General features: G+C 43.3%; 1 protein-coding gene across 2 annotated transcripts in view; it reads left to right on the top strand.

The window, feature by feature from the left end:
* The window catches only part of Ube2h (ubiquitin conjugating enzyme E2 H), a 125031-nt gene extending 102222 nt beyond the window's left edge, over positions 1-22809 (top strand). For both annotated transcript variants that reach the window (XM_008846351.3, XM_029570032.1), the window contains 2 exons: positions 13686-13814; positions 18751-22809. In XM_008846351.3, the coding sequence (XP_008844573.1) occupies positions 13686-13814; positions 18751-18875 (254 nt within the window). In that variant the 3' untranslated portion in view covers positions 18876-22809. The remainder of the gene's footprint in view (positions 1-13685; positions 13815-18750) is intronic.
* The last annotated feature ends 1708 nt before the right edge of the window (positions 22810-24517 follow it).

The raw sequence follows: 24517 nt of genomic DNA on the forward strand, positions 1-24517 counted from the left end.
AACAGTTCTTAATGAAATTTAGACCCCCTCTCTCCCATCCATGCCTATACACACACATCCCCACACACACGTCATATATTACTCCATACATGTTGGGTCCCATCCAGTAAAGCATCTGTGCCCAGTTGTCCTTTGATGCAAGTTCATCCACTACAGGCTAGTCAACCTGTCTAAAGATCTTAAGGAAGGTTACTCTCCCTCACCCAGCAGTAATCAGTCTTCAACAGTTTCCAGGCTAGGGTCAGCCCACCACCCATTTCCCTTGCTCCACTCTGGGCCCTTGTCTAACTGAGTTGAGTTGTCATGGGTCTTGTACACTCAACACCACCATTGCTACCAGTTCACATGAGCAAGCTTCCAGTGGCCTGAAAGCCTCTTGCTTCCCTATATTCATGAACCAACCCTGGCTCTTACAATCTTTCCTCCCCTCTTCCACAATGGTCCCGAAGCCATGATCGGGGTGAGGTTTAATATAGGAGTCCTCTCCAAGGACACACACTCTGCAGTCTCTTACTCTCTAAAACTTAGCCAGTTGTGGCCTTCTGTGTACGTCGCACTCTGTTGTTGATCATATTAACTCTTTGCCAAGTATACAGTTTGTTGGTTCAGAAGTTCAAAATTGGTATAATCAAGTAATTTTATATTATTTAACATTGCAAGAGAATTATAGTGAGTGATAGGGTTAATTTTGTAAAGATATTATCAGTATGAAGTTCTCTATCTAGCATGAAGTCATGTATTTTTACTCCTATGACATTGAAAAAAAATAGCTGGTGGCAAAATGGATTCATTTTGGCTTGTGGCATGATAGTATCTTTTTTTATATACCCTCCTACCTTTGTAGACATTAGTGATAAAAGTACTAGGAAACTAAAACTACAGTCAAGAGAATCTAGATTTAAGTGTCAGAGACGAATGTAATTTAAGACTTGAAGGGAGTCCAGCATAGTGGTACATGCCTTTAATCCCAGTACTTGAGAGGCAGAGGCAGATAGATCACTGAGTTTGAGGCCAACTATGACTGTTTAGTTAGACCCTATCTTTAAAAAAAAAAAAAAGTGATGGCTCAGCAGTTAAGAGCACCTACTGCTCTTCCAGAGGCTCTGAGTTGGCTTCCCAGCATCCACATCAGGCAGCTCACAACTGCCTGTGACTCCAGCTCCAAGAGATCTGATACCCTCTTGTGGCCTCTGCATGCATATACATAAAGATAATAAATCTTGAAAAGTTGATTTTTTTTAAAGTTCATTAAGCCATGGGTAGTTTTTAAGCTCCCCTTCTATTTCCTAGTTTTTTTAATATTATTTTTATTTTATGTGTATTTGTATATTGCCTGCATGTAAGTGTACCTGTGTCATGCAATGCCCACAGAGGTCAGAAGAGGGCATTAGATCCCCTAGAACTGGAATTATGGACCATTGTTAGCCAACATATGGGTGCTGGGAATCGAACCCTGATCCTCTGTAAGAGCATCCAGTGCTCTTAACTGCTGAACCATCTCTCCAGCTATATTTTTTCTGTAGTTTCCCTGTCAGCCACACCTGTGGGCTGAGGCACCTTCCTTACAGTGCAGCTGTAACCTTGGGCAAGTTTGAACCCTGCACTCTTCACTGTGCTGTCTCTCGTCTAGAGCTGCTAAATTACTTACATTGTGGATCTAATTGTGGACAAGTGAAGTGAAAGACTACTTATAAAATTGAACAGTTTATAATTCTAACCATTAGGGTTGCTAGCCAGTTCAGTAATATCCTCTTTGTCGAGGATAATACTACCCTTAGAGTCATCTGGGGTATTAGTATCAGTTAAATTAAATTGACTATGACAGAAGGAATGTATTGGGAACTTGGCAAAGCAAGAGAAACACTTAATTTTATCAGGCGTTTTGGGGAAAAAATTAAGCATAAATTTACTTAATAGTGATCCCCCTTTTTAGCTTGTGACTCTTTCCAAAAAAGTCCATATGTACTTTGTTGGAGCATGTAGTTCAGTGTTAGAGCCCTTGCCTAGCTATGCATAAGACCCTGGATTTGATCCCTTGTACTAAAAAAAGAAAAAAAATGGCAACAACAAGAAACCCACCAGCCTGACCCATGAAAGTGTATTTTGTAATCCTAGTATTTGGGAGACTAGGGCAGAAAGTTTGCAATTTTGAGGCCAGCCTAACCTACAGAACAAAATTCTACCTCAAAAAAACAAAACAAAACAAAATACTAGTGATAATGCTTTGTTGCTCTAATATGTGTTTCCAGGTTTTTTTTGTTTTTGTTTTTTTTTTTTCATCTTTTTGAGACAGGGTCTCCCTGTAGCCCCAGTTGTCCTAGAACTCACTGTGTAGACCAGACTGGTCTTGAATTTACAGAGATCTGCCTGCCTCTGCCTCCTGAGTGCTGGGATTAAAGGCATGTGCCACCACGCCCGGCAAATAAATACATTCTTATGAAAAGTCTTTACTAAGTAACAGCACCTCAGATTGGTGACCTGGTAACCTGGCACTTAGCAGAACATGTCAGTGTTCTCTGGGTTTTTAAGGCACTGCATCTTTGCTGTTGCTATTGCCACAGAGAACAGAATTACCTGTTTTAAGCTGAGAAGACTGAAAAGCCAAAATGCTACCACTAAGTGAAATTAAACACATCACACATATTAAAATTTTCAAAGTGTTTAATTCTTAATTCCTGCTAATTTCTCTTTTTAGGTTTTGCCTGAATAGATATTCTGTCTTTCAGAAATTTCACAGACTGGGTTGGAGAGATGACTCAGCAGTTAAGAGCACTAGTTGCTCTTGCATAGGAGCTGGGTTTGATTCCCAGCACCCACGTGGCAGCTAACAACCGTCCGTAACTCCAGTTCCAGGGGATCCGGCACCCTCTTCAGACCTCTGTGGGCATTGCAGAATATGGTACACTTACACACTTGCAAGCAATACAGTCGTACACATAAAATAAAAATAAAATATTTTTTTTTAAATTTCACAGACTAACATGAGCACATGTGTGACTCATGAGATCAGATCTTTCTATATTTCATCTGCTCATAAAGACTCAGTTAAGTAATTGTTTTTTTCTCTCTCTGTCTCTATCTCTAGTTTGAAGAAGGATCTCATTGTATTACAGGTTGGACTTGAATTCACAGTCCGGCTGTTGCTCTCTCCTGAGTGGTAGGCTTATAGGCTTGGGCTACCAAGCCTAGCTAATTATAAAACATTCTTGAATTTATCTTTTAGAAGATTAATTGTGGAGCATGAGCAAGCCAAGATATGAGATGTATTGTTCTATTTACAGCATATTAGTATTCAGTTAACTAAATGTACGTTGACAAGCCTTGTGGCCAGTGGGGCTTGAGCCACAAGCACCACAGGAAGGCCTTGTGGTGGGCTGCTTCATCTTACTCTTGGATGCCCTTTAAACAGAAAAATGGGCTTTTGAAGTCAGCCTTCCTATCCGAGGATATTCCTGCTTAACTTCACTAAATTTTCTTCCCAAAGATGTCCACTGTCTTTTATCACCCCCTGTTATCAAGTGTTTTTCACTCATAACTTCTCGGTTATGTGCAGTGTAGGATTCTCTGGTGGTTGAAGTAACAGGTTTTATGATTTGAAAATGAAATGTCTTCAGCAGGCTTATGTGTTGAGCAGTTGGTCCCCAGTTGGTGGTGCTATTTTGAGAAGTGGTAGAAACTTCAGGAGCTAGCTATAGCTGGAGGAAGTGGGTCACTGGAGGCATGCCTTTAAAGATTATAACTAGTCCCTAGTCTGATCCCTGCTCTCTGCTTCCTGTTAACCATGAAGTGAAGAACCTCTGCTGCCGTACGCTCTCACCTCCATGATAATGATAGTCTGTCTAAAAACACATTGGCCAAGCAGTCATATACCGAGACCATGCGCCAAAAAAATCCTCTAAACTCGTCTGTCAGGTATTTTTGATGCACCTATGCTACTAATACACGGGAAGCAGAGGTAGGCAGATCTCTGTGAGTTGAAGGCCAGCCTGGTCTACAAAGTGAGTTCCAGGTCAGCTGGGGCTACAGAGAGACTGCCTCAAAATGACCAAAATAGAGGCTGGTATTCTGGCACATGCCCTTAATCCCATCACTTGGGAGGCAGAGGCAGGCAGATCTCTGCGAGTTCCAGGCCAGCTGAGGCTACAGGGAGACCCTGTTTCAGAAAGACCAAAAATTTTTAAAAAGTTACTAATATGGTAGACCTTGACTACTACTTTTTTGTAGGATCTCATTTCACTTGTTTTGGGGTTTTTGGCTTGTTTTTAACTGTGAGTAGGGAAAAAAAAAACAAAAAAAAAAAACTTTAAATCTGTTGTTTCAATTTCCTAGGATATTTCCTCTGTCAGCCCTGCTCCTCATTGAATTAGAGGGCTGTGATTTTCATTTTGGGCAGTCAGTGTTCTGGAAAAGAGAAGTGTTAGTTGCTCTCTTCTGTACTGTTTTGTTTTGCTAGGCCTTGTGCATGTGATGTTCTACCACTGAATTATATCCCCTGAAACTTGCTCTTTATGAGAAATGATGTAAGTGGTTGTTTTAAGGAAGCATTTTCTAACTGTAAAGGTGAGAATTTGGAGTTATGAAGACCATATGAGGACTGGAATGATAGGTCCAGCTTGACATAGATATGATAGGAGAATAGCGGAGGAACTACCCTTCTGTTAGGGCAGTCAGCAAGTCTAGGAACATAAGAAAGCCTAATGAAATGCCTTTCCAAGTTTTAGAGCCAAGGGCCAAGGGTTGTTGTAGTGAATCTACCTCCTTTTAAGACTATGAGCTTCTCAGAATGAGAGTATACTAAGCTAATTCTTTTTTAAAATATTTTATGTGTATGAGTGTATTGCCTGCATGTATATAAGTGCACCTAGTATCATGCAGTGCCCATAGAGGTCAGAAGAGGGTGTCAAATTCCTCTGGAACTGAAGTTACGGACAGTTGTTAGCCTCTATGTGGGTTCTAGGAATCAAACCAGGGTCCTCTGCAAGAGCAGCAGTGCTCTTAACTGCTGAATCATTTCTCCAGCCCCACAAAGCTAATTCTTAAAATACAAATATTATAGAATTCACACTGCTACAAAGGGGATTGGTGTCTTTTCAAATACGTTTTTGTTTCATTACTTTGTATTTTTTTATTCATTTTATATGTATGAGTGGTTTGCATGTGTATGTAGGTGCGCCATGTACATGCAGTGCCCACAGAGACCAAAAGAGGGTGTTGAACCCCCTGAAACTGGAGTTCTGGACACTTGTTAGCTGCCATGTTGGTGCTGGGAATTGAACCAGGTCCTCTGGAAGAACAGCAAGTGTCCTTAACTGCTGAGCCATTTCTCCAGCCTTCTTATTTTTAAAAAGGAACCCAGGGTCTTCAGCACTTATGTAGCTAGAGGGCAGGGAGTAGAAGCACAAAAGTGCAAATGAGTTAGATGGCTCTTGAGAAAGGATGCACAGCTTTGATAGTGTGGTTGTGTGTGTGGACATGTGTGCACATGTAGGGGTCAGAAAACAACCTTGGATGTCATGCCTCAGGCACCTTCTACCATTTGTTCAAAATAAGGTCCCTTAATGGCCTGGAATATCCTCAGGCATGCTGGGCTAGCCAGCGAGCTCCAGGGATCTGCCAGTCTCTGCCTCTCATCTCACCAGCACTGTGATTACAGGTATGTACACTCAGATTTTTTTCCTGGGTTTTGGGGGAAACTAAGGTCGTCCACACTTAAGAAGGAAGCACTGGGGCTGGAGAGATGGCTCAGCAGTTAAGAGCATTGACTGCTACACAGGACCCAGGTTCAATTCCCAGCACCCACATGACAGCTAACAGTGTTCATACTCCAGTTCCAAGGGATCCAACACTGTCTTCTGACCTCTTTGGGCATTGCATGATACGGGTGCACTTACACACATACAGGCAGTACATTCATACACATAAAAATAAGAAATTTAAAAAAAAAAAAAAAAGCAGCAGCAGCAAGCACTTGACCAATCGAGCCATTTCCCCAACTGTGCTTTGATGTTTCTTCTTCTTGTTTTTCTTTTGGGATACAGGGTCTCACTGTGTAGCCCTGGCTAGCCTCAGATCTACCTGTTTCTGCCTTCCAAGTGCTGGGATTAAAGGAGTGTGCCCCCACATCCTGCTGTTTTGATGGTTCTTGATAACCTGGCTCTGACTGTAATATATGGTGGTAGGTAGTATTTTCTGAATTTTTAGCATTTATTTTTTGTGTTAAATCTGCAAAGCAAAGATTTTGCAAACAGCCAGGCACACCTTTAGTCCTGGCACTCAGCACTCTGTGAGTGCTCTGTGAGTTCAAGACCAGCCTGGTCTACATAGTGAGTTCCAGGCCAGCAGGCTACAGAAGACCCTGTCTCAAAAAAAAAAAAAAAAAAAAAAAAAAAGATTTTGCAAGTAAAAATCCCTGAGATGATTCTTACTTGGGTTCCTAGGGAGGCAGACTATATTACTTTTGAACACTCTCAGGATTTTAACATGAAGAAAGCAGTGTACTTGACTAAATTTATCCATTTTCATATTGAAAGGAAATAGGGGAAGAAGAAATAACCTATGGCCACTGGTTCCTAAGAAACCAAGAATAAAACATTAGCAATGTGATTCATTCCCGTGCTTGTTCCTTTAAGTTATGAGCCATCTTACTGTGATCCACTTGGAATAGGGTGGCTCTTCTTTAAGAATTGGTGATTTTTTTCTGCCTAACTCATTTTAAGTAGCATAAATTCCTTAAGAGATACTAATATCTGAAATTTCTACTCCTATGACATGTCATTTATATTAATATTTTAATCTAGTCATTTGGTGGAATTTGAAGTGTATTATAGTCATTTTTAGTGATATATAATACTTCATGGTAAAGAGCAGCTGTATTATACTTCTCTTTTTACAGATGAAGGAACTGAGGTACAGAGAGGAAGGGACCTATCCAAAGTCAATGAGCATGTCAGTGGAGGGCCTGAGATTAGATTTGTGGTCTTATCTGTTACACACCGAGGAACAGGCTTCCCTGTTGCTAGAGACAGTACAGCCTAATGGAATTTGCTCAGCCAAACATCCACATGTATTTGGTGATAGTTGTCTTCTGAGGCAGCCCCTTAATGCCTGTAAAACAGATACACATTTTCTTGCCTGTGGTTTGGCACACCTCTGCCCGGAGAAGATGGTGGCCACAGTATGCAGAAAAGGATGAAAGGGGTCAGAGAAGGCTGCTCTCGTTGATGCTCTTCAAGCCCGGATCTGTGGTTGAACCAAAGAACCCAGAGACAAATAACTACTCCTTTCCCACCTGGTCACTGGAGACAGGCAATGCATGGACTAATGGTCCCTGGCTGTGTGTTTGTACACAGGGGGTTGTATGTAGCACATACATGCAGTGGTCTCAAATTTCTTTGACCTAGTAATATTTTGAATCTTAAAAAAATCTTGGAAAGAAATTGATTATGAGAGAACGTGACAGCTTATGCCTATAAACTCAGTACTTGAGAGGCTAAGAACAGGAGAATCACTAAGAGTTTGAGGCCAGCCTGAGCTACAGAGTGAGATCCTATCACAAAAAAAAATCAACAAAGATTTCATTATGATGAATTTTTCCCAAGATGGCTGTCTATTTCATTTCTTTGCGCCTCCTCTGTCAACACCTTGTTATTTTTGTTTGTTTGTTGTGGTGCTGAGGATTGAATACCCAGGGCCTCGCACATGTTAAGACATCTCATCTGAATGAAAACTCTGCATACCACCCTGTGTGAGCCATCCCTGCACATCTTCCCATGTGAGACGTGCTTCTTTTAGGGACTCTTTCCAGTCATCACTGGGCTGGCCATTTGAGGAAGGTTTCATTGCTTTCTAATGGCCAGAGTCAAAAGCTCCTGCCCCCAAAGCTGTCATCTCCACCCAGAACTGCTATGGGCTTTTCCTTTGTTGCTCTTCTGTTTTATAGGTGACTCAGCCCATCTGTAAAAATGGATCAGAGGTGTGTTAACACAGGAAGAGTATAGAAACAGGAAGGAAGAACCAATAATTAAGGGTTCTTTTATTTGTTTGGAACAAACACATTGACAAAGCCACTTATTGGTAGCTTGAGGAAACTTAAAAGTAGTAGGAAAGATTGTAAAATCTCTTCCTGAGACACAGGAAACCCCCTGTTTATGTAATATGCTATCTGCAGTGTTTTTCTAGCCTCAGAGCACTTCTGAAAATTACTTAAAATCTATACTTCATTTTTTAAAAGTTTGTTGTTGTTTGGTAGGAGCATTCAGGGGTTAACCTTTTTCATTACTACCTGTCATAAAGACATGGCAGGAGATGCCCCGAACTCTGTGTATGTAAGCGTCTGTGACTAGTGTGGGTCAGTTAACTGTGTCAAGTGACTTCAAAACAAGCACAGAGCTACTAGGAAATAGCCACAGAGGTCTAGACATCTTGTGTTTAGAACCCATCTGCTGATCTTTTACTTGTGAGAAAGGGTAACTTTAGAGAGAGGCAGGCTTGTCTCTAGGCCATGGCCTGGCTCCTCTGCCCACAAGAGTGTGTAGTTTTGCTGCAAATATGTGGAGAGTTTGCCCCATGAAGAAAGAGAGACATTTTGTGTCATCCATTAGCAGAGACAGTGTAGTAGACAAGCCCAGGTTTGAAATCCAGCCTCTTGGGCAAGATATATAGCTTCTGTGTCTTTATAAATGTAATGGTCACCACCTCATTGGTTACAGTGAATGAACTATGTGCCCAAGCTCTGAGTAAGCCTGGCCAAACTGGGGTGTGCTGAGGCAGGAGGATCAAGAGTTTGAGGCCAGCTGGGTTACATGACAAGATCCTAGTTCGTGGTTAGTGCCATATGTTAATATGCCACTAACATGCGGGGGATGTTTTTTTGAGAGACAGGTTGTCACTATGTAGCCCTAGTTGGCCTGAAACTCACTATGTAGGCCAGGCTGGCCTCAAACTCACACAGTTCCGCCTGCCTTTGCCTCCCAGTTGCTGGGATTAAAGGCATGTGCTACCATGCCCAACTATATAAATCTTCTTAATGTCCTTACCATTGAGGTTGGCGTGTGTGTGTGTGTGTGTGTGTGTGTGTGTGTGTGTGTGTGTGTATGTTTTAGATGATCTCTCTGCTTGCCTGGAACTCATTATGTAGACCTGACTGGCCTCTCCTGCCTCTGCCTCCCAAGTGCTGGGATTAAAGGCATGTGCCACCACGCCCAGCGAGATTGGCATCTTAAATCCATTGCCTTAATTTACCTAACCCCAGGATTAAATAGAAAGAAAGGAAACACTCATGTTCATTTTTGGTGGCTGGAAGATAGGTCTCAATATCTTCAGATACTCCCAGTCATCCTGCCTCCACCTCCTGTGTACTAGGATTACAGGTATGCATCACCAAGCCCAGGTATACTTTTCATGTTTTGTTAGATATTTCAATGTATACAAAAGTAGAATAAACATATTTATAAGAAAATAAGGTTTGTTTGGGTTTTTTGTTTTGTTTGTTTTGTTTTGTTTTTTTTTTGCTGGACTTGGTGGCTCTTTAATACCAGCACTACGGAGGCAGAGGCAGGCTGATTGAGTTTGAGGTCAGCCTGGTCTGCATAGCAAGTTCCAGGCCAGCTGGAGCTATAAGGACACCCTTTCTCAAAAAAAAAAATAAAAAAATAAAAAATAAAAAGGTAAAGTAGTGTCATTTGATATAAAAAATAGAAATTGTCATTTGATATAAAAAATAGAAATTACAAACATATTACCTTGACATAACTTGTCTTTTTTGAGATAGGGTCTCATGTAACTGGCCTTGAATTTATAGTCCTCTTGCCTCTAACCACTCAAGTGGTGAACTCATAGGCACCAGCACACCTGGTTTATGGTGTGCTGGGAATCAAACCCAGCACTTTGTCCACGCTAGGCAAGTACTCCAACTGAATCACATTCCCAGCCCCTTGACATATCTTTTAAAGATTTTCTTAGCTAGATGTGGTGGCTCATACCTGTTATCCTAGTACTCAGGAGGCTGAGGCAGGAGGATCACCACAAGTTTGGAGAATATGGTGCTTCTGGATTTTAAAAGCTATAAATGGTCATGAAAGTCTTAGGGACTTTGGGAATGGTTTTTTGAAAAAAAAATTGGGGCGGGAGGAGCCGGGGGTTGAGACAGCGTCTCCTTATAGTCCCAGCTGGCTTGGAACTCACTCTCTCGAGTGCTGAGATTAAAGGCATGTATCTCAACACCTGGTAGCAGTGTGCATTTTTGATCAGAAGTTTGACACTTTAGTCCTGGTACATGAGAATTTTATTATAACATGGTGCTGTGGGACTGTTCTGAAGTTGGCCATATGAAGGAAAGCAGCCCTAGGTGTTTAGCAGATAAAGCTGCTCTATCTCTATTTAAGAAAGGCAGCTGCCCCATGGACTCTGGTGCAGGAGCTACTACCCACATGTGACTGTTTGAATTAGGCTTGAATAAAATGAAATGTTTATTTCCTGATGTGTACTCCCTGTATTTCAAGGAGTCACATGTGCTAGTGGCAGCTGTTTTGTACAGTATGGACACAGGACCTTCTCCTCACTGTGGAAGGTTCTGTAGAGTATGTAGCTCTAGAATATTCTAGGAAGTGATCAGGAAAAGCCAGTAGTGTGAAAGGGTTTCCTTGTTTTGGTCTCCTTTTTCTTTTGTGCTAGAGAATGAACCCAGTGCCTTGGACATGTTAAGGAAACCCCCTACCACCGAGAGGTACAGCCCTTGCTTTGTGGAGGCTTATTGAGAAGAGAGTTGGGCAGTTTTGTATATGAAGTTTTACTAGAGCCCAGCCACACCCATTTGTTCAGAATTATCTTTGGCTACTTTGTGCCACAATAGCAGAGCTATACTGAATAAATAGAAACCATTTGTGGACTACAAAATCTAAAATATTTATTCCGTCCCTTTATGAAAAGTTTTGCCACTTGACACTTTAGTACAGATAATTCTTTGTTTTGGGGCCTTTCCTATACATTGTAGGACACTTTAATAGCATCCCTGGTCTCTACCCACTAGGTGCCCCACCCTGTTGGTGATGACCACAAGTATGTCCAGATACTGCCAGATTCCCCTGGGGAATAAAGTTAGCCCTGACAGAGAATCATAAATTTTGGGTGATGTGGCTTGGCAAGGTAAAAATGCATAGGAGTGTTCTTGTAAAAATAAAGCAGATCCATTCAGAGAACAGAACAAAGAGCAGGTTTTTCTGTTACTTACACTTCAATGTTCCCTCCAAGAGGAGTGTGTACATAAAAGTTGAAAGAGGAATGAAGCACTCTGAAGTTGACTTTATGAGTAGTGGCAATGGAGATCACATCAACTCTGAAGTTAGGGGGAACTGTGGACTGTGTTACACCCAGATTTTCAGGGCTGCTTCTTTTAGAAAGCACTTGGTAGCTATGAAGTTTTTCATTTTCCCATGTATAGATGTCATCTATGTATGCCCAGCAAGATATGAGTTAATATATATTTAAATTATTAGTAAATACAGTACATTGCTTATCTGTCTTATGATTATTTATGGGTATAAATGATTTGTAAACGTTCCTACCCTCATTCTCTAGAATAAAAGAAAACTTGGTTATATCTATATTCATTAGAAGTTAATGCAAGCCCATTCTTTTAATCCCAGCACTTTGGAGGATCACGAGCTCAAGACCAGCCTGGACTACTTAGTGAGACCCTGTAAAGGGGATTATAGAACAGAAATGTCCAATCCTAAAAAAACCATGCTCAGTTCTTGGTCTTCCAAGACACAGTTCAATAATAGCCCAGGCTGGCCTAGAACTCAGTAGATAGTCCACATTGGCCTCACCCTCCTGGTGGTCCTCCTGCTTTATCCTCCTGACTGCTGAAATTGCAGGTATGAGTCACTTCACCCAGTTCAGTTCTGTTAAAATCTGACTTTCAAATACTTTTTTTGGAATAGAGGGTTTTAGCATGGTAGCACACACCTGTGGTTCCACCACTTGAGAGGTAGAAGGAGGAAGATCAGGAATTCCAAGTCATCCTCTGTTACATACCGAGTTTGAGGCCAGCCTGAGTTATGTGAGACCTTATCTCACAAAAATAATACCAATAATAATACAGTAAAGGGTTTTGGAAATTGTAGAAGATGGCTGTTTTAAGTACTCACTGACGAGATGGCTTAGCAGGTAAAGGTACTTGGCTTGCACACCTGGCAACATAAAGGTAGAAGGAGAGAACCAGCTCCAGAATTGTCCTCTGACCTCATATGTGGCGCCTACACATGCCCACCCCCACCCCCACACACCAAAAAAAATTTTTTTTGGTCTTTTTGAAACAGGGTCTTCCTGTAGCCCCAGCTGTCCTGGAACTCACTATGTAGACCAGGCTGGCCTTGTACTCACATAGATCCACCTGCCTCTGCCTCCCAAGTGCTGGGACTGCAGGCATGCACCACCATGCCTGGCTTACAAAATATTTTTTTAAAAGGACAGGATGGAGAGGTGGCTCAGCAGTTAAGAGCATTGACTGCTCTTGCAGAGGACCCAGGTTCGATTCCCAGCACCCACGTGGCAGCCGCGAACCATCCTTAACTCCAGTCCCAGGGGAATCCAAGACCCTCTTCTGACCCCTGCAACATTGCACGACATGGGCGCTCTCACTCACATGCAGGCAATACACTCATACACATAAAATAAAAATAATAAAATATTTTTTTTAAAAAAAAGGAAAGCCGGGCGTAGTGGTGCACGCCTTTAATCCCAGCACTCCGGAGGCAGAGGCAGGCAGATCTCTGAGTTGGAGGCCAGCCTGGTCTCCATTAATGAATCCAGGCCAGCTGCGGCTACAGGGAGACCTTGTCTCAAAAAGACCAAAAAAAAGGGAAAGAGATTACTTGTTTTGTAGAACATATTACTATTGAATATTAGCAAGTAATTTTCTTTTTTAAATATTTTATTTATCAATGATGTATGTACTTCTGGATTCTCAGTTTGGGAAATAGAATGAACTGGAATTGGGGAAACTGGAGCTGGAGTTAGAGCAGCCTGACATGAACACAGCCTGGATTCAAATCCCACAACAATGCAGAAGATGAGGCTATATTGGGGAAATAGCCCTTCAAAGAGAATATTGTATATATCCTAATCTGGTTCCTCAAATTTTACATTTCAGAAATGTCACTGGTGGCCCATGCCTTTAATCCCAGCACTTGGGAGGCAGAGGCAGGCAGATCTCTGTGAATTCAAGGCCAGCCTGGTCTACACAGTGAGTTCCAGGACAGCTGGGGCTACAGGAGAGCCTGTCTCAAAAAGACCGAAAAAAAACAGTCACTGGTTTGGCAGAGATGGCTCAGCAGCTAAAAGCATTGACTGCCTCTTGCAGAAGACCCAGGTTCAGGTCCCAGCACTCACATGGTGACCAACACCTGTCGGAACTTCAGTTCCACGGGATCCAGTGCCCCTTTTTGGTCTCTGCGGGCATTGTATGCACATAGTACATTTACGTACATGCAGGCAAAACACTCAGAATAATCTTTTTACTGTTTTAAATGTAACCGAGGTTGAATGTGCTGAAGGGGAGCACACCTTTGTGGAAATGATCTGCATGCCGCTAAGCGTTTGAGGCAAGAAGGGCTTGACTACTCAACTCCAGTGAATTAGGTAAACTTGCATGTTCCCATGCATAAATGTTTGTTTGTTTTTTTCAGATCTTACCAATATATTTGAGTCCTTCCTGCCCCAGTTGTTGGCCTATCCTAACCCCATAGATCCTCTCAACGGTGACGCTGCAGCCATGTACCTCCACCGACCAGAAGAATACAAGCAGAAAATTAAAGGTAAGATGGCATACTTGAGTTGGCCATTTAAAAGGTCCTGGGTTCCTTGTAGTTTTTCTCTGGCCTAAAGAGAGACCCCTGTGCCTAAAGTACTGCTGCCCAGTCCCCACGTGTGGCTCAGTGCCACTTTGCTCAACTTATGATCCTTTTTGCCCACACTCAGGACAGCTTGCTTGCTAATGGGACTAGAGTTGCAGTGAAACAGAAACAAGCTTGTGAAAGAACATTGGCTTGTCTGTCTGTCTTTTTATTTATTATTTCTGGCAGTATACTCTGCCATTGAGCTACACACCCCCAGCCCTTGGTTTGTCCTTACTTCAGTGTATATATGTTTGAGAACTTGCTTAATGAAAAGGATAGATACGTAAAGCAGGGAAAAATAACTCAAAGTGCTGACAGTACACCAGATCCTCCTCACACCTAGTGGGTACTGGCATTCTCTGTTTCAGCATGACTTGCTCATCTGCATAGGATCTAGAGTATCAGATTCCTCAGGATGTGTGTCTTTAAGGTCCACTTGTAAGCAGTGGCAGTAAAGACATTTTGGCAGAGCTTCAATACATAGGCCTTCACCCTTAACTGTGTAGGTTTAAGACAAAGAGGCCAGGCATGGTGGTACACACCTTTAATCCCAGGATTTGGGAGGCAGGTGAATCTGTGTATTCAAGGCCAGCTGTGGCTACAGAGAGATCCTGTTTCAAAAAATTTTAAAAAATAAAAAGACAAACAGAGCCATGAACAATAGTTTCCTTCTGTTTGTTTCCTAATTCTCCCTAGATTTTTGTGGAGTATAGCTTTTTGGTTAATGTAGAAATAAATCTATTGTAATGCATTTAATTAGATCTCAAGTGCTCTGCAAACTAATATCTAGTATCTAACACAATAATTGACACAGCCAAACAAGTATGTATTCTAAGAAAAAGGAATCTTCAAACAGATAAAATTTTGTTAGGAAGATGCTGATCTTTTGAATAGCTGTCATTGAACAGTGTCTGCAGACCACAGGTATCATAATACAGAATGTATTTCCATAGTTCTAATATTCATTTTGCCTCAGCACTTTAATATTACACCAGTTATAGTGCAGATCTGCTCCAGTCCTAGTTACAAAAGGAAACCAACCTGTGTTCATCATAGGGTAACTAGTTCTATCTTAGGAACTCCTAACTTTCTGCAGTGTTAGTGTCAGCAATTACTTGTCTTCCTCCTTGGTAATCTGAGAAAATTGTGCCCATTAGACCTGAGCTCACCGTTTCCTCTTTATATATATATACTTTATATGTACTGCCTCCCCCATCTTTTCTTTGTCCCTATAGGAAATAAAAGGTGCCCTATGATTTTTCTCAAACTCACTTCCATCACCAACTTGTGTTCTTGCTCCCCTCGCTATTGGAGTCACCCCACTTCAGAAGCCTTTGCTCCTGTGCCCTCTTAGGAGCCAGGCCATTTATGTCACACTTCTGCTTCCTTGTCTGAAACCGCATCGTTGCTTTCCTTCTCTGCTTAATTTGTGTTCATTTCTTCCTAATCTTGTGAACTCTTCTCAGGGTCCCATTTTCCTAGACCTCACTAGAGCTTTAATATTTCCTTTCCTTTCCTTCCTTTCTGAAAACATCTCATTCCAGTTCCCAAATGTAACCATTCTCTTGGAACCAGCTTATGCTTAGTCCCTCGGACTCCCTCTTTCCCCCCTTGAGTTGTTTATTTACTGTCATGGTTTCAGGTAACCCGGAGCTCCAGGGGGATCAACTCTGAGTAAGTGTGTCTAGGCCTGCCCCTTCTCCCAGGCTATTCTGCAGTAGGCACAGCTCAACACTTACATCACAGCAGAAGCCATACCTTTCTTCCCTTGGTGTTGTTCAGATCTAGTTGATACTATGGAAGAGTGCAAATGTAAAAGCACTCTTGGAGTTGTCTAAAGATATGTCACGTCCCTTGGAGCTGAGGAGATTGATCAGTTATTAAAGTACTTGCCTCACAAGCATGAGGAACTGAGTTCAGATCCCCAGCATCCACATAAAAGTCAGGCATGGCAGCACCTGCCTGTAATCTCAGGGCTGGGGAAGCAGAGACAGGATCCTTGAAGTTCACTGGCCAGCCTGCCTAACTGAATTGGTAAGCTCCAGATTGAGGGAGAGACCCTGTGTCCCGCCCCCCCCCCCCCCCCCCAAAAAAAAGAGGTTAGGCGCTAAAAAAAAAATACCTGACATTGACCTCTGCCCTCCACATATCCTCTGTTGAGTGGTATCAGCCTGCCATTCAGGGATTTAGGTGCTGAGGTAATATACACCTCTCCCTCATCTCCTCTAATTGTTATCAGTCTGTAACAGTCTAGTTAGATGAGCTTCTGGTACCCACATATATTTGATTGAAAATTTCAAGCCTCCAGAAAAGCATAGATTATCTTAAATACCATGTACCCACCAAACACCTGTTAAAAAACCTCTACATTCTCCCTTCTTTCAGGGTTTTAGTTTTGCTTCATTTTGTTTTTCAAGAAAGAAAACGGACTGGGGATATAGCTCAATTGAGGGTGCTTGCTTAGCATATACAAAGCCCTGAATTTGAAGCCCCAGCACCACATAAATTGGTTATGGTGACACATGCCTGTAATCTCAGCACTGGGGGAGATTGAGATAGGGAAATTACAAGTCCAGAGTCATCCTTGATTACATGGGGATTTGGGGGCGGGGGCAGTCTTTAGAGGAATTAAAGGTGGGCACCACCACGCTTGACTAAAAGATCAAATTTTAGAAAGGTATTCTCTACAGTTGCAATTGAGTCCAACTGGGGAAACATTTTAAAAAATAAATAGGATTGGAAAAATGCAGTCATGTTAAATGAGGAAAAGACAGGGAAGTTCTTTTTCTAGATGATTTGAAATAAATTTTGTTTGGCAGCAGGATGGACAGCAAGACGTACATTTGTTTTGCAGTATAGCAAGACTGAGTGAGTGGGGTCTCTCTGTTATATTGAGTCTTGAAGGAGAACGGCTGCAAGACTGCTGCCACGGCCAGGCCGGAGCGCGGCTCTCAGGATGAGTGACAGCTGCTCTTCTGTAAGTCCAGTTGAATGCCTGGCCATCAGCTTTACTTCCCCCCCCCCCTTTGGTCTTTTTGAGACAGGGTCTCCCTGTAGCCCCAGCTGGCCTAGAACTCACTATATAGACCAGGCTGGCCTTGAACTCAAAGAGATCCACCTGCCTCTACCTCCCGAATACTGGGATTAAAGGTGGGTGCTACCATGCCTGGCTAAATAAATTCTTTTTAATGAAAAAAGACAAAACTTTTTTTTTGGCTTTTTAAAAAAGTCAGTGTAAAGCCTGGTGTGGAACTGGAATTACATTAGATGCCAAGAACCCGATCCTTTGCAAGAGCAGCCAGTGCTCTTAACTGCTGAGCCATTTCTCCAGCCCCCATTATTTATCACCATTAACCGATGCCACCTTTTGCCTCCACAAGCACTTCATGACATGGGTGTACTTAAATACATGCAAGGAAAACACTCATACACATAAAAATAAAATTTTTTAAAAAATTTTGTTCTGGCCAGGTATGGTAGCACATGCAGAGGTAGGTGGATCTCTGTGAGTTTGAGGCCAGCCTGGTCTCCATAGTGAATCCAGGACAGCTGGGGCTACAGGGAGACCCTATTTCAAAAAGACCAAAAATTGATTTAAAGGGCTCTAAGTCTCAGGTCTACAAAATTTTGTAAAGAAGATATGGCTAGGTTTGGTTGTTCGCAGCTGTAATCTCAGCACTTGAGATGCAAAGGCAGGAGGATCACAGAACATAGCAGCTTCCAGGCCAGGTAGGGCTACACTGCTCTATCTCACAAAACAAAAATGAAGGAAAATAGGAAAAATGGTCCTCACCAGACCCCTTGTGCTACTTTTTTTTAGCATTGATACGCCCATGTGACCTTTTGCCTTCCTCCTGATGGCAGTCCCTCCAGCTCCACAGATGATACAGTCCAAGGACATGAGGGTCCATGTGTGTCCAGTTTACATTCCTGATGGGATTCTCACCAGCTGTCCCATATTATGTGTAGGCAATTTACTTAAGAACAGAGTGTTCTTTTAGGAGCAAGTTTAGTGTTTACTCAGTAATTCTTAAGTTCTTTTTCAGCCTGTACATTCAGCCTAGGTTACTGCAGTGTGAATGCTGAGCTGAACAGTGCACAGAAGAACCTTCACAAAACAGCCTGCTCCTGACGAGCAGACCAGTACCATTTTTACTGTCTACTTCCAAAACCCTGACAGGCAGGATCTGTATAAATTCTGTTCCTAAATTAATAGACCTGGGCTGGCTGTAATTACTAACTGCAAATCTGTAATGGAAGGGGGATGTCCTGATAAATACCTATAGAATTGTAACTAGTCCTGTTCTGATTTAGAAGTAAATCATTTTATTAACATGAAAAGTAAAAAAAAAAAAAAAACGGGGGGGCGGGGGCTGGAGAGATGGCTCAGCAGTTAAGAACACTGGTTGTTCTTGCAGAAGACCGTATTCGAATCCCAGCACCCACATGGCAGCTAAGAACTGTCCCTAATTCCAGTCCCAGGGGATCTGACAGCCTCTTCTGTCCTCCGTGGGCATTGCACGACATGGGTGCACTTACCTATATGCAGGCAATACACGCATACACATAAAATAAAAATAATAAATAAAAATTTTTTAAAAGTAAAAAACGTGGGGTTCCCATTTCTCCCATCCCTCCACAGTTCCAGGTTGTTGACACAGATCACCTTCTGCAAACCCAGCATTCTCTCCTGCCCTTCCAGTCACCTCTGGAACCCCCCTTGGCTTTAGTGATCCATACCACCTGTCGTCCTTGTCACTCTGGCATAAAAGTTTGAACCTCCCTGGGACTTGGCATCTTTGGGGTCACTGAACTCACACCCTGTGTTTTCTCTGCTCACCCCTCCCCTGTACAGAATACATCCAGAAATACGCAACGGAGGAGGCCCTGAAGGAGCAGGAAGAAGGGACTGGTGACAGCTCATCGGAGAGTTCTATGTCTGACTTTTCAGAAGATGAGGCCCAAGACATGGAGTTGTAGTGAAAAAGCACCTGCTTTTCAGAAAGACTATTATTTCCTAACCATGAGAAGCAGACTATAATATTCATATTTAAACAAAGCAATTTTTTTTATTACTAAACAAGGTTTTTATGAATAATAGCATTGATATATATATATTATATATCACCCTTTAGATCTTGATTTCTTGGTCATTTCTCAACCTGAGGTGCATAGCATATTCCCACATTCCATTTTGGTAGCAATATGCGGTCTGAATGCATGCATTCATAAGTCCATTTGGCCAAGTCAGCCTGTGTGCTGCTGAGCTGTGAGAAGTAGGCTCTGATAGGCAGACATGAGTAAAACTAACAGGAGAATGTTGCTTCTTTTTATTGATGGTTCCAAAGAAACCAAATCGACCTGCTCTTGGATGAAGATAGAACAGTGCTTTTCCAGAGTGGAAAGGAAAAACTGGGGAGGAAGAGACCTGCTGTGGGAGCATACAGAGCCCGCATGTACGAATCAGCTGCTCCCCTGAATCCTAAGTGGCCCGTTTCTGTGGAGCAGCAGCATAAAACAGGGAGCTTATTGGAGAAGTGAAACTTAGAATTTTTTTTGACTCAGATTTAAATACATTTTTCTATGTAGATTCCTGCCCTCCATGCTACCAGACCTGCAGCCATATTGTTTTTGCTTTGGAGAACCTTTGGGAAGTGTTTTCTGAACCCAATTCTTTTTCTTGACACAGCTTGTCATTTCGACCTTTCTTGAGTGAAGAGGACCGGAGGAAAAAAGTAACTGGAAGTACGTGCTCTCATCTAGAACCCGTGCAAAGTCATGTCCTTATCTTGTGTTGGGCGCATTTGAGACCACTGCCCTGGACTGAGCTATAAACTGGAGGTGGTTTTTGTTTGATGTTAATTTTTTTTAATTTTGTGTGAATTGTGCTTAGACAGGTTACAGATTTAATTTTCACCTACCAAGAGACAGTCTCCTCCCTGGACAAAGTGCTCTGGACCATCAGATGGAGGAAGATGACTGACCTGGAGGCTGCGAGGCCTGAGGGCTTCAAGGCCATGGGTGCTTGTTTGGTTTTCTCTCTGGCTCCAGCTCCAGGGAGCAGCCTGGTTGTCAACTGCTTGTGGGAGAGGAACTTGGGTATTTTGAGATACTTCCTAAACACATCCTAAATTTAAAGTGAGTTAATAATCTGAACAAATGAAGGTTCTTGTACCCAAAGTGACTCAACCTGGGATAAAAACAGCTTCCTTCAGTGAGTGACTGACTAGGAAGAAAGGATTGGAAACACAGTGTAGTGGGACAGGTTGTGTAGGGAGGGTCCCTTCTCCCATCTGTGTGGTAAGAGTAAGTCAGACAGTTGGAAACGCTGCCGCTGCCACCTGTGTCTGGTCCACTAACCCCTGTCCAGGGCAAGGAGTTTCAGGTCTGAGTGTCGGCGGCTGATTAGAGGGAATTTTGAGACATTGTAGACAAGAGCTCCCTATTCCTTCTGCTGAAAACAAGACAGTAGCAGAATTAGCCAACCTTAAAACCTTCTAAAGACAATTTTGAATGTCCCACTGGAATAACTTTTCTTTTGATGCGTGTTTTTAGTTTAGAGTGCTCTATCCCACAAGGTTTAAGTCATTGAGGTTGGAAGACACCCTATCTTTTTTAATTCAAAAAGCACAATCAGTCGTTCCTTTTTGAAAATCTATAAAGTACAATTCTTTGCATGATTATTTTCCTAAATAAAAAGACAAATAGTTTACTTATTTTTATGTTAATTACGGGCATGAAGCAAAAGGTTTTTTTTGGGAGAAATGCAGTTCTGTTGAGCTGTGGTTAGTTCACCATGCTGTTCTCTCTGGTGTCCATGGCTTGTTGTAGGTAGTGTTGGCTATTTCGAATGTAATGGCGTGCTCACACCTAGCGCTGTGCTCTCCTCGATTTGTGGGAGGGGAGGGTCTCTGCTGGCACTGTCCAACTTGCTTCCCTGCCAGACTAGCAGTTTGCTTGTGCTATAACCTTTATTGTAGGTGCTACTTAGGGTAGGCTTGAAGTGCTGGGTAGTGATTTGAGTTCAAATAATAAAAATTGTATTTTTTCAATATTGTATAAAAATATTCTAATTATCTTTCAAAAAAAAAGTCCAAATAATTGCTTCTGATCTTGTAAAAACAAAACCAAAAAGTAAAAATCTAATAGAGCCAAGTTAGGGAAGGCCTATGAGCAGCCACAGCTCTGCCGCTCACTGGAATCCACTTTGCTCCATTGAAAAACACATCATCAGCCTGCCTCCCTCCGAGTGTCACCAGCACATGGCTGACAGTGCAGAATGCCTACTCAGAGCCTGGAATGGGTCCACAGGGCTGTGTGTGTCCATCCAGGCAGGAGGTAAAGGTGTCACTAGGCTCAGCACTGGAAGCTCCTGTGTCTGCTCCCCAAATCCCACTGTACTCCTTTCTAGCACTAACTCTGGTTCCATGCATGTTTCAGCTCTCTGGCCCTTGTCCTCTCCACTGGGAAACTGACTTTGCTAGCTTTCTGACCCTTCCTTGCTCTTGGGTGAGGTAGGAGCAGACAACCATACTGATAGGTGCAGAGGAGCAGGAAGAGAGCCTGGCCGTGACTCTGAGGACTCTGGGTTCCCATAATAAAATCTGCAGCGGGGCTGTTGTGACACCAGCAGCCTCTTCAAGTTGCCTAAGGATGCCCGTAACACCCAAATCATGCAGCGCCTGGTGGAGGCCAAGCACTCTTGGCTTTGGAGTTGGTGGTAGCAGTTGGAGCTGCTGCTAGCACTTACCCTGCTCTTTGTACCTCTCATTTTTGAGGTCGTCCTGTGGTTTACCAGCAGAAGCTATTCTTTGCCCCCATGCAGGTGACTGAGCTCTTGCCAAACACCAACAAGCAAAGTGGCTATGGCCCAGCAGCCCAACTCTGCCGCTCCTGCACCTCCAGAAGCCCAGCACTGGGGCCAGTGGGCTGTGTTCAGTGGTAGCCCACCTAGACACTGGCATCTTGACCTTTTTGTCTACAGTCTTTTCGCCCTCCTTGAGATTACCATGCAGCTTCAACCAGCATTTTCTATTAATGAGTTAGCAGAAGTTGCTCCATATGATCTCTCCAGTAGTAACAATCTTGTCCACTTCAAAAGCTGTTCTATTTGCCAACCAGCTGACGTAGGCTTCTGAGGGGTATCCCCCCTCAGAGGAATTGTGTCCTCAAAAGGTCTCCCTGAAGTCCTAGTTAGCCTTGACCTGATACTTGGATTTTCTAGGCCACTTTTTGGGATGGCAAAGAATCATGACAGATCCTCTGCTAGCCACTCTGGGTCAGGTTTCCAGATGCTGTTTCTGCAACTGGCATTGGATTGTAAATGGCATGTGGCCCTCATATGTTTCAGTGACTCAGAAAAGTGAAAGTCATTTACAAAAGTTAGCAAAGAGTTTTTGTTTCATCCATTTCTAACTGGGTTCATAGCCTTACTGAGTGAAATCAACTAAGATTTTTGATTGGGCACAAAGAACTGCATTTCTTTGGACTTCTGAATCCATGTTCATCATCCTCTGGCTACCGAATACCTTGGCCAGCTCTTTAGGGATTGGATGGAGTGGGGGCCTCAGGTGTGCAAGTTGACATTCACCTCAGGAGTGGCCAGAGCTTGGTTTAGCAGATACTCAGCTGTGGGCATGGGACGAAATGGCCACTAATTACTGATTGTATTTGGTACACATTGTGTGATACTTGAAGAGATAAAAGGGACTTACCAGCCCTTAATTGAAATCTAAGCTTTTTACCGCTTTTTCCCTCTCGTCCTATCTCTTCCCTCCCACCTCCTTCCTTGCATTGTGATGATCTATTGGGCATGTCTGTCACCCAGACAAATGCCTCCTCTGACTATAACCTCTTAATAGTTGTGTATAATGAAAACTGTAAACTTTTTTAAATAAAATATGTATATACCTTGGCAAATGGCTGGACTTGATCAATAAGAGCCCCCAGTATGACTTGTCCCGTTTGTTAAATCTCTTCCCATTTCCCCCGATTCTTATGAGTCCCCTGCTCCACTCCAGATAACTGGACTCAGTAGGGAAGGGAGTGTGTCACTGTCAGGAATAACCAAAAGGCCCTGCCCACAGTCCTGTCCTGGAACACAGATGGCGGCTGACTAAAATGGGACTGGAGGCTTAGGCATTAGAGCCCTGCTAAGCCATCACCTGTGCAAGTCCTGAATTCTAAGGGGGCCTCAGCCTGTACCTAAGCAACCCAGAGCCTGTCAACTCTTCCTGGTGAGCTTGTGTGCTTAATCTGAAGTTCACAGGTAGTGCCCTGGGAAGAAGCCTGCCTCTGTCCAGTGCTCTACTCCACCCTGTCTGGGGAGCCCAACACTTGCCCCAGACCAGCCTTGCAGTTCCTTTCTAATGCACATGCTCTCGATAACCACCAGGTGGCAAGCTGTCCAATCAGACTTCTGAGCCTGCTGCCGCTTTGTTAGAAGACCCTGAGACAAAAGAGTGCCCCCCTCCATGTACCCCCTCTCTTCCACTCTTTTTTCTTTCCTAATTCTTTCCCAGGCTTGGTGATGCAGTTTCCAGGAGCCCATCTTCATCTGTCTTCCTACCTATCTGGCAGGGAAGTTTGGTGGGGTTGACAGACCCCTGGGAATATTGTTTCTTAAGCAAGGGCACCCTCAAGCCTCCCTCCATTGTTCTCAAGCAAACCACAACAGGTTCATTGCATCCCTGGCCCCTCACCCAAAGGGTACCCATTTTTCACTGACAGAATCTGAGGTGTGGGTCCAGTCTTACTAAAGACTGCTCGAGGAGGAGGAGTCTACATCCTGAAGAATCTCACTCCCTCAGCCGCCCACCCAAACCCCAGGGTTTGGGTGGGTGGCAGCTTGCCCTCCTGCCATTCCTAGGAAAAGGCACTGAGGTTTCTGAAGCATGTGGTCCTGGAAAAGAAAGTTGCAGACTGAGCCCTCAAAGTTGTACTACCCTAACTCCTCATCTCTGAAAGCCAGCATGCCACCCTGCTGTGACACTATTTTGGGGTGTCCTGCTCCCCACTTAGAACCAGGGGAAGATAGAAGTTTCAGGACCCCCACAATCCCTGGAGCCACCAGTCAGCAGTCTTATATGGACCCCAGGCTAGCCCATTGTAAGCCCCTTTCAGATAAGGCTTGATTTCCAATGTTAGAACATCTGGGAAGAAAAATTACTCTGACCCCTCAGCGATTCAAGGGTAGAAAGTACAAGGAGTGCTTCCCTTTAGCTCTGGGCTGTTTCTGTTTCCATCTGTGAAGGATATTTTTGAATAAAGGCACTTCTGGGTTCCTTATCTGGTGTCAGGTCATGGAAGTTTGCAGAGACAAACCTGTACTCAAAGTGCCACATTATTGCCACAAACCAGAAGAGGATGCTAGACAGAAAGTGTGGTTTGACCTGCCACCTCAGCCAGCCAGCACAGAGCAAGCAGCTCCAGTTCCCTCAAGAAGTCTGGACTCTGTTCCCTTCAGGTTTGGTCTTTTTAAGACAGGGTCTCCCCATAGCCCCAGTTGGCCTGGACTCACTTTGTAGACCAGGCTGGCCTTGAACTCACAAAGATCCACCTGCCTCTGCCTCCCGAGTGCTGGGATTAAAGGCGTGTTGCCACCATGCCCAAATCAGGGCGTG

This window comes from Nannospalax galili, unplaced genomic scaffold (assembly GCF_000622305.1).
Source record: "Nannospalax galili isolate Female #2095 unplaced genomic scaffold, S.galili_v1.0 scaffold660, whole genome shotgun sequence".
In the NCBI taxonomy this organism is placed as follows: domain Eukaryota; kingdom Metazoa; phylum Chordata; class Mammalia; order Rodentia; family Spalacidae; genus Nannospalax; species Nannospalax galili.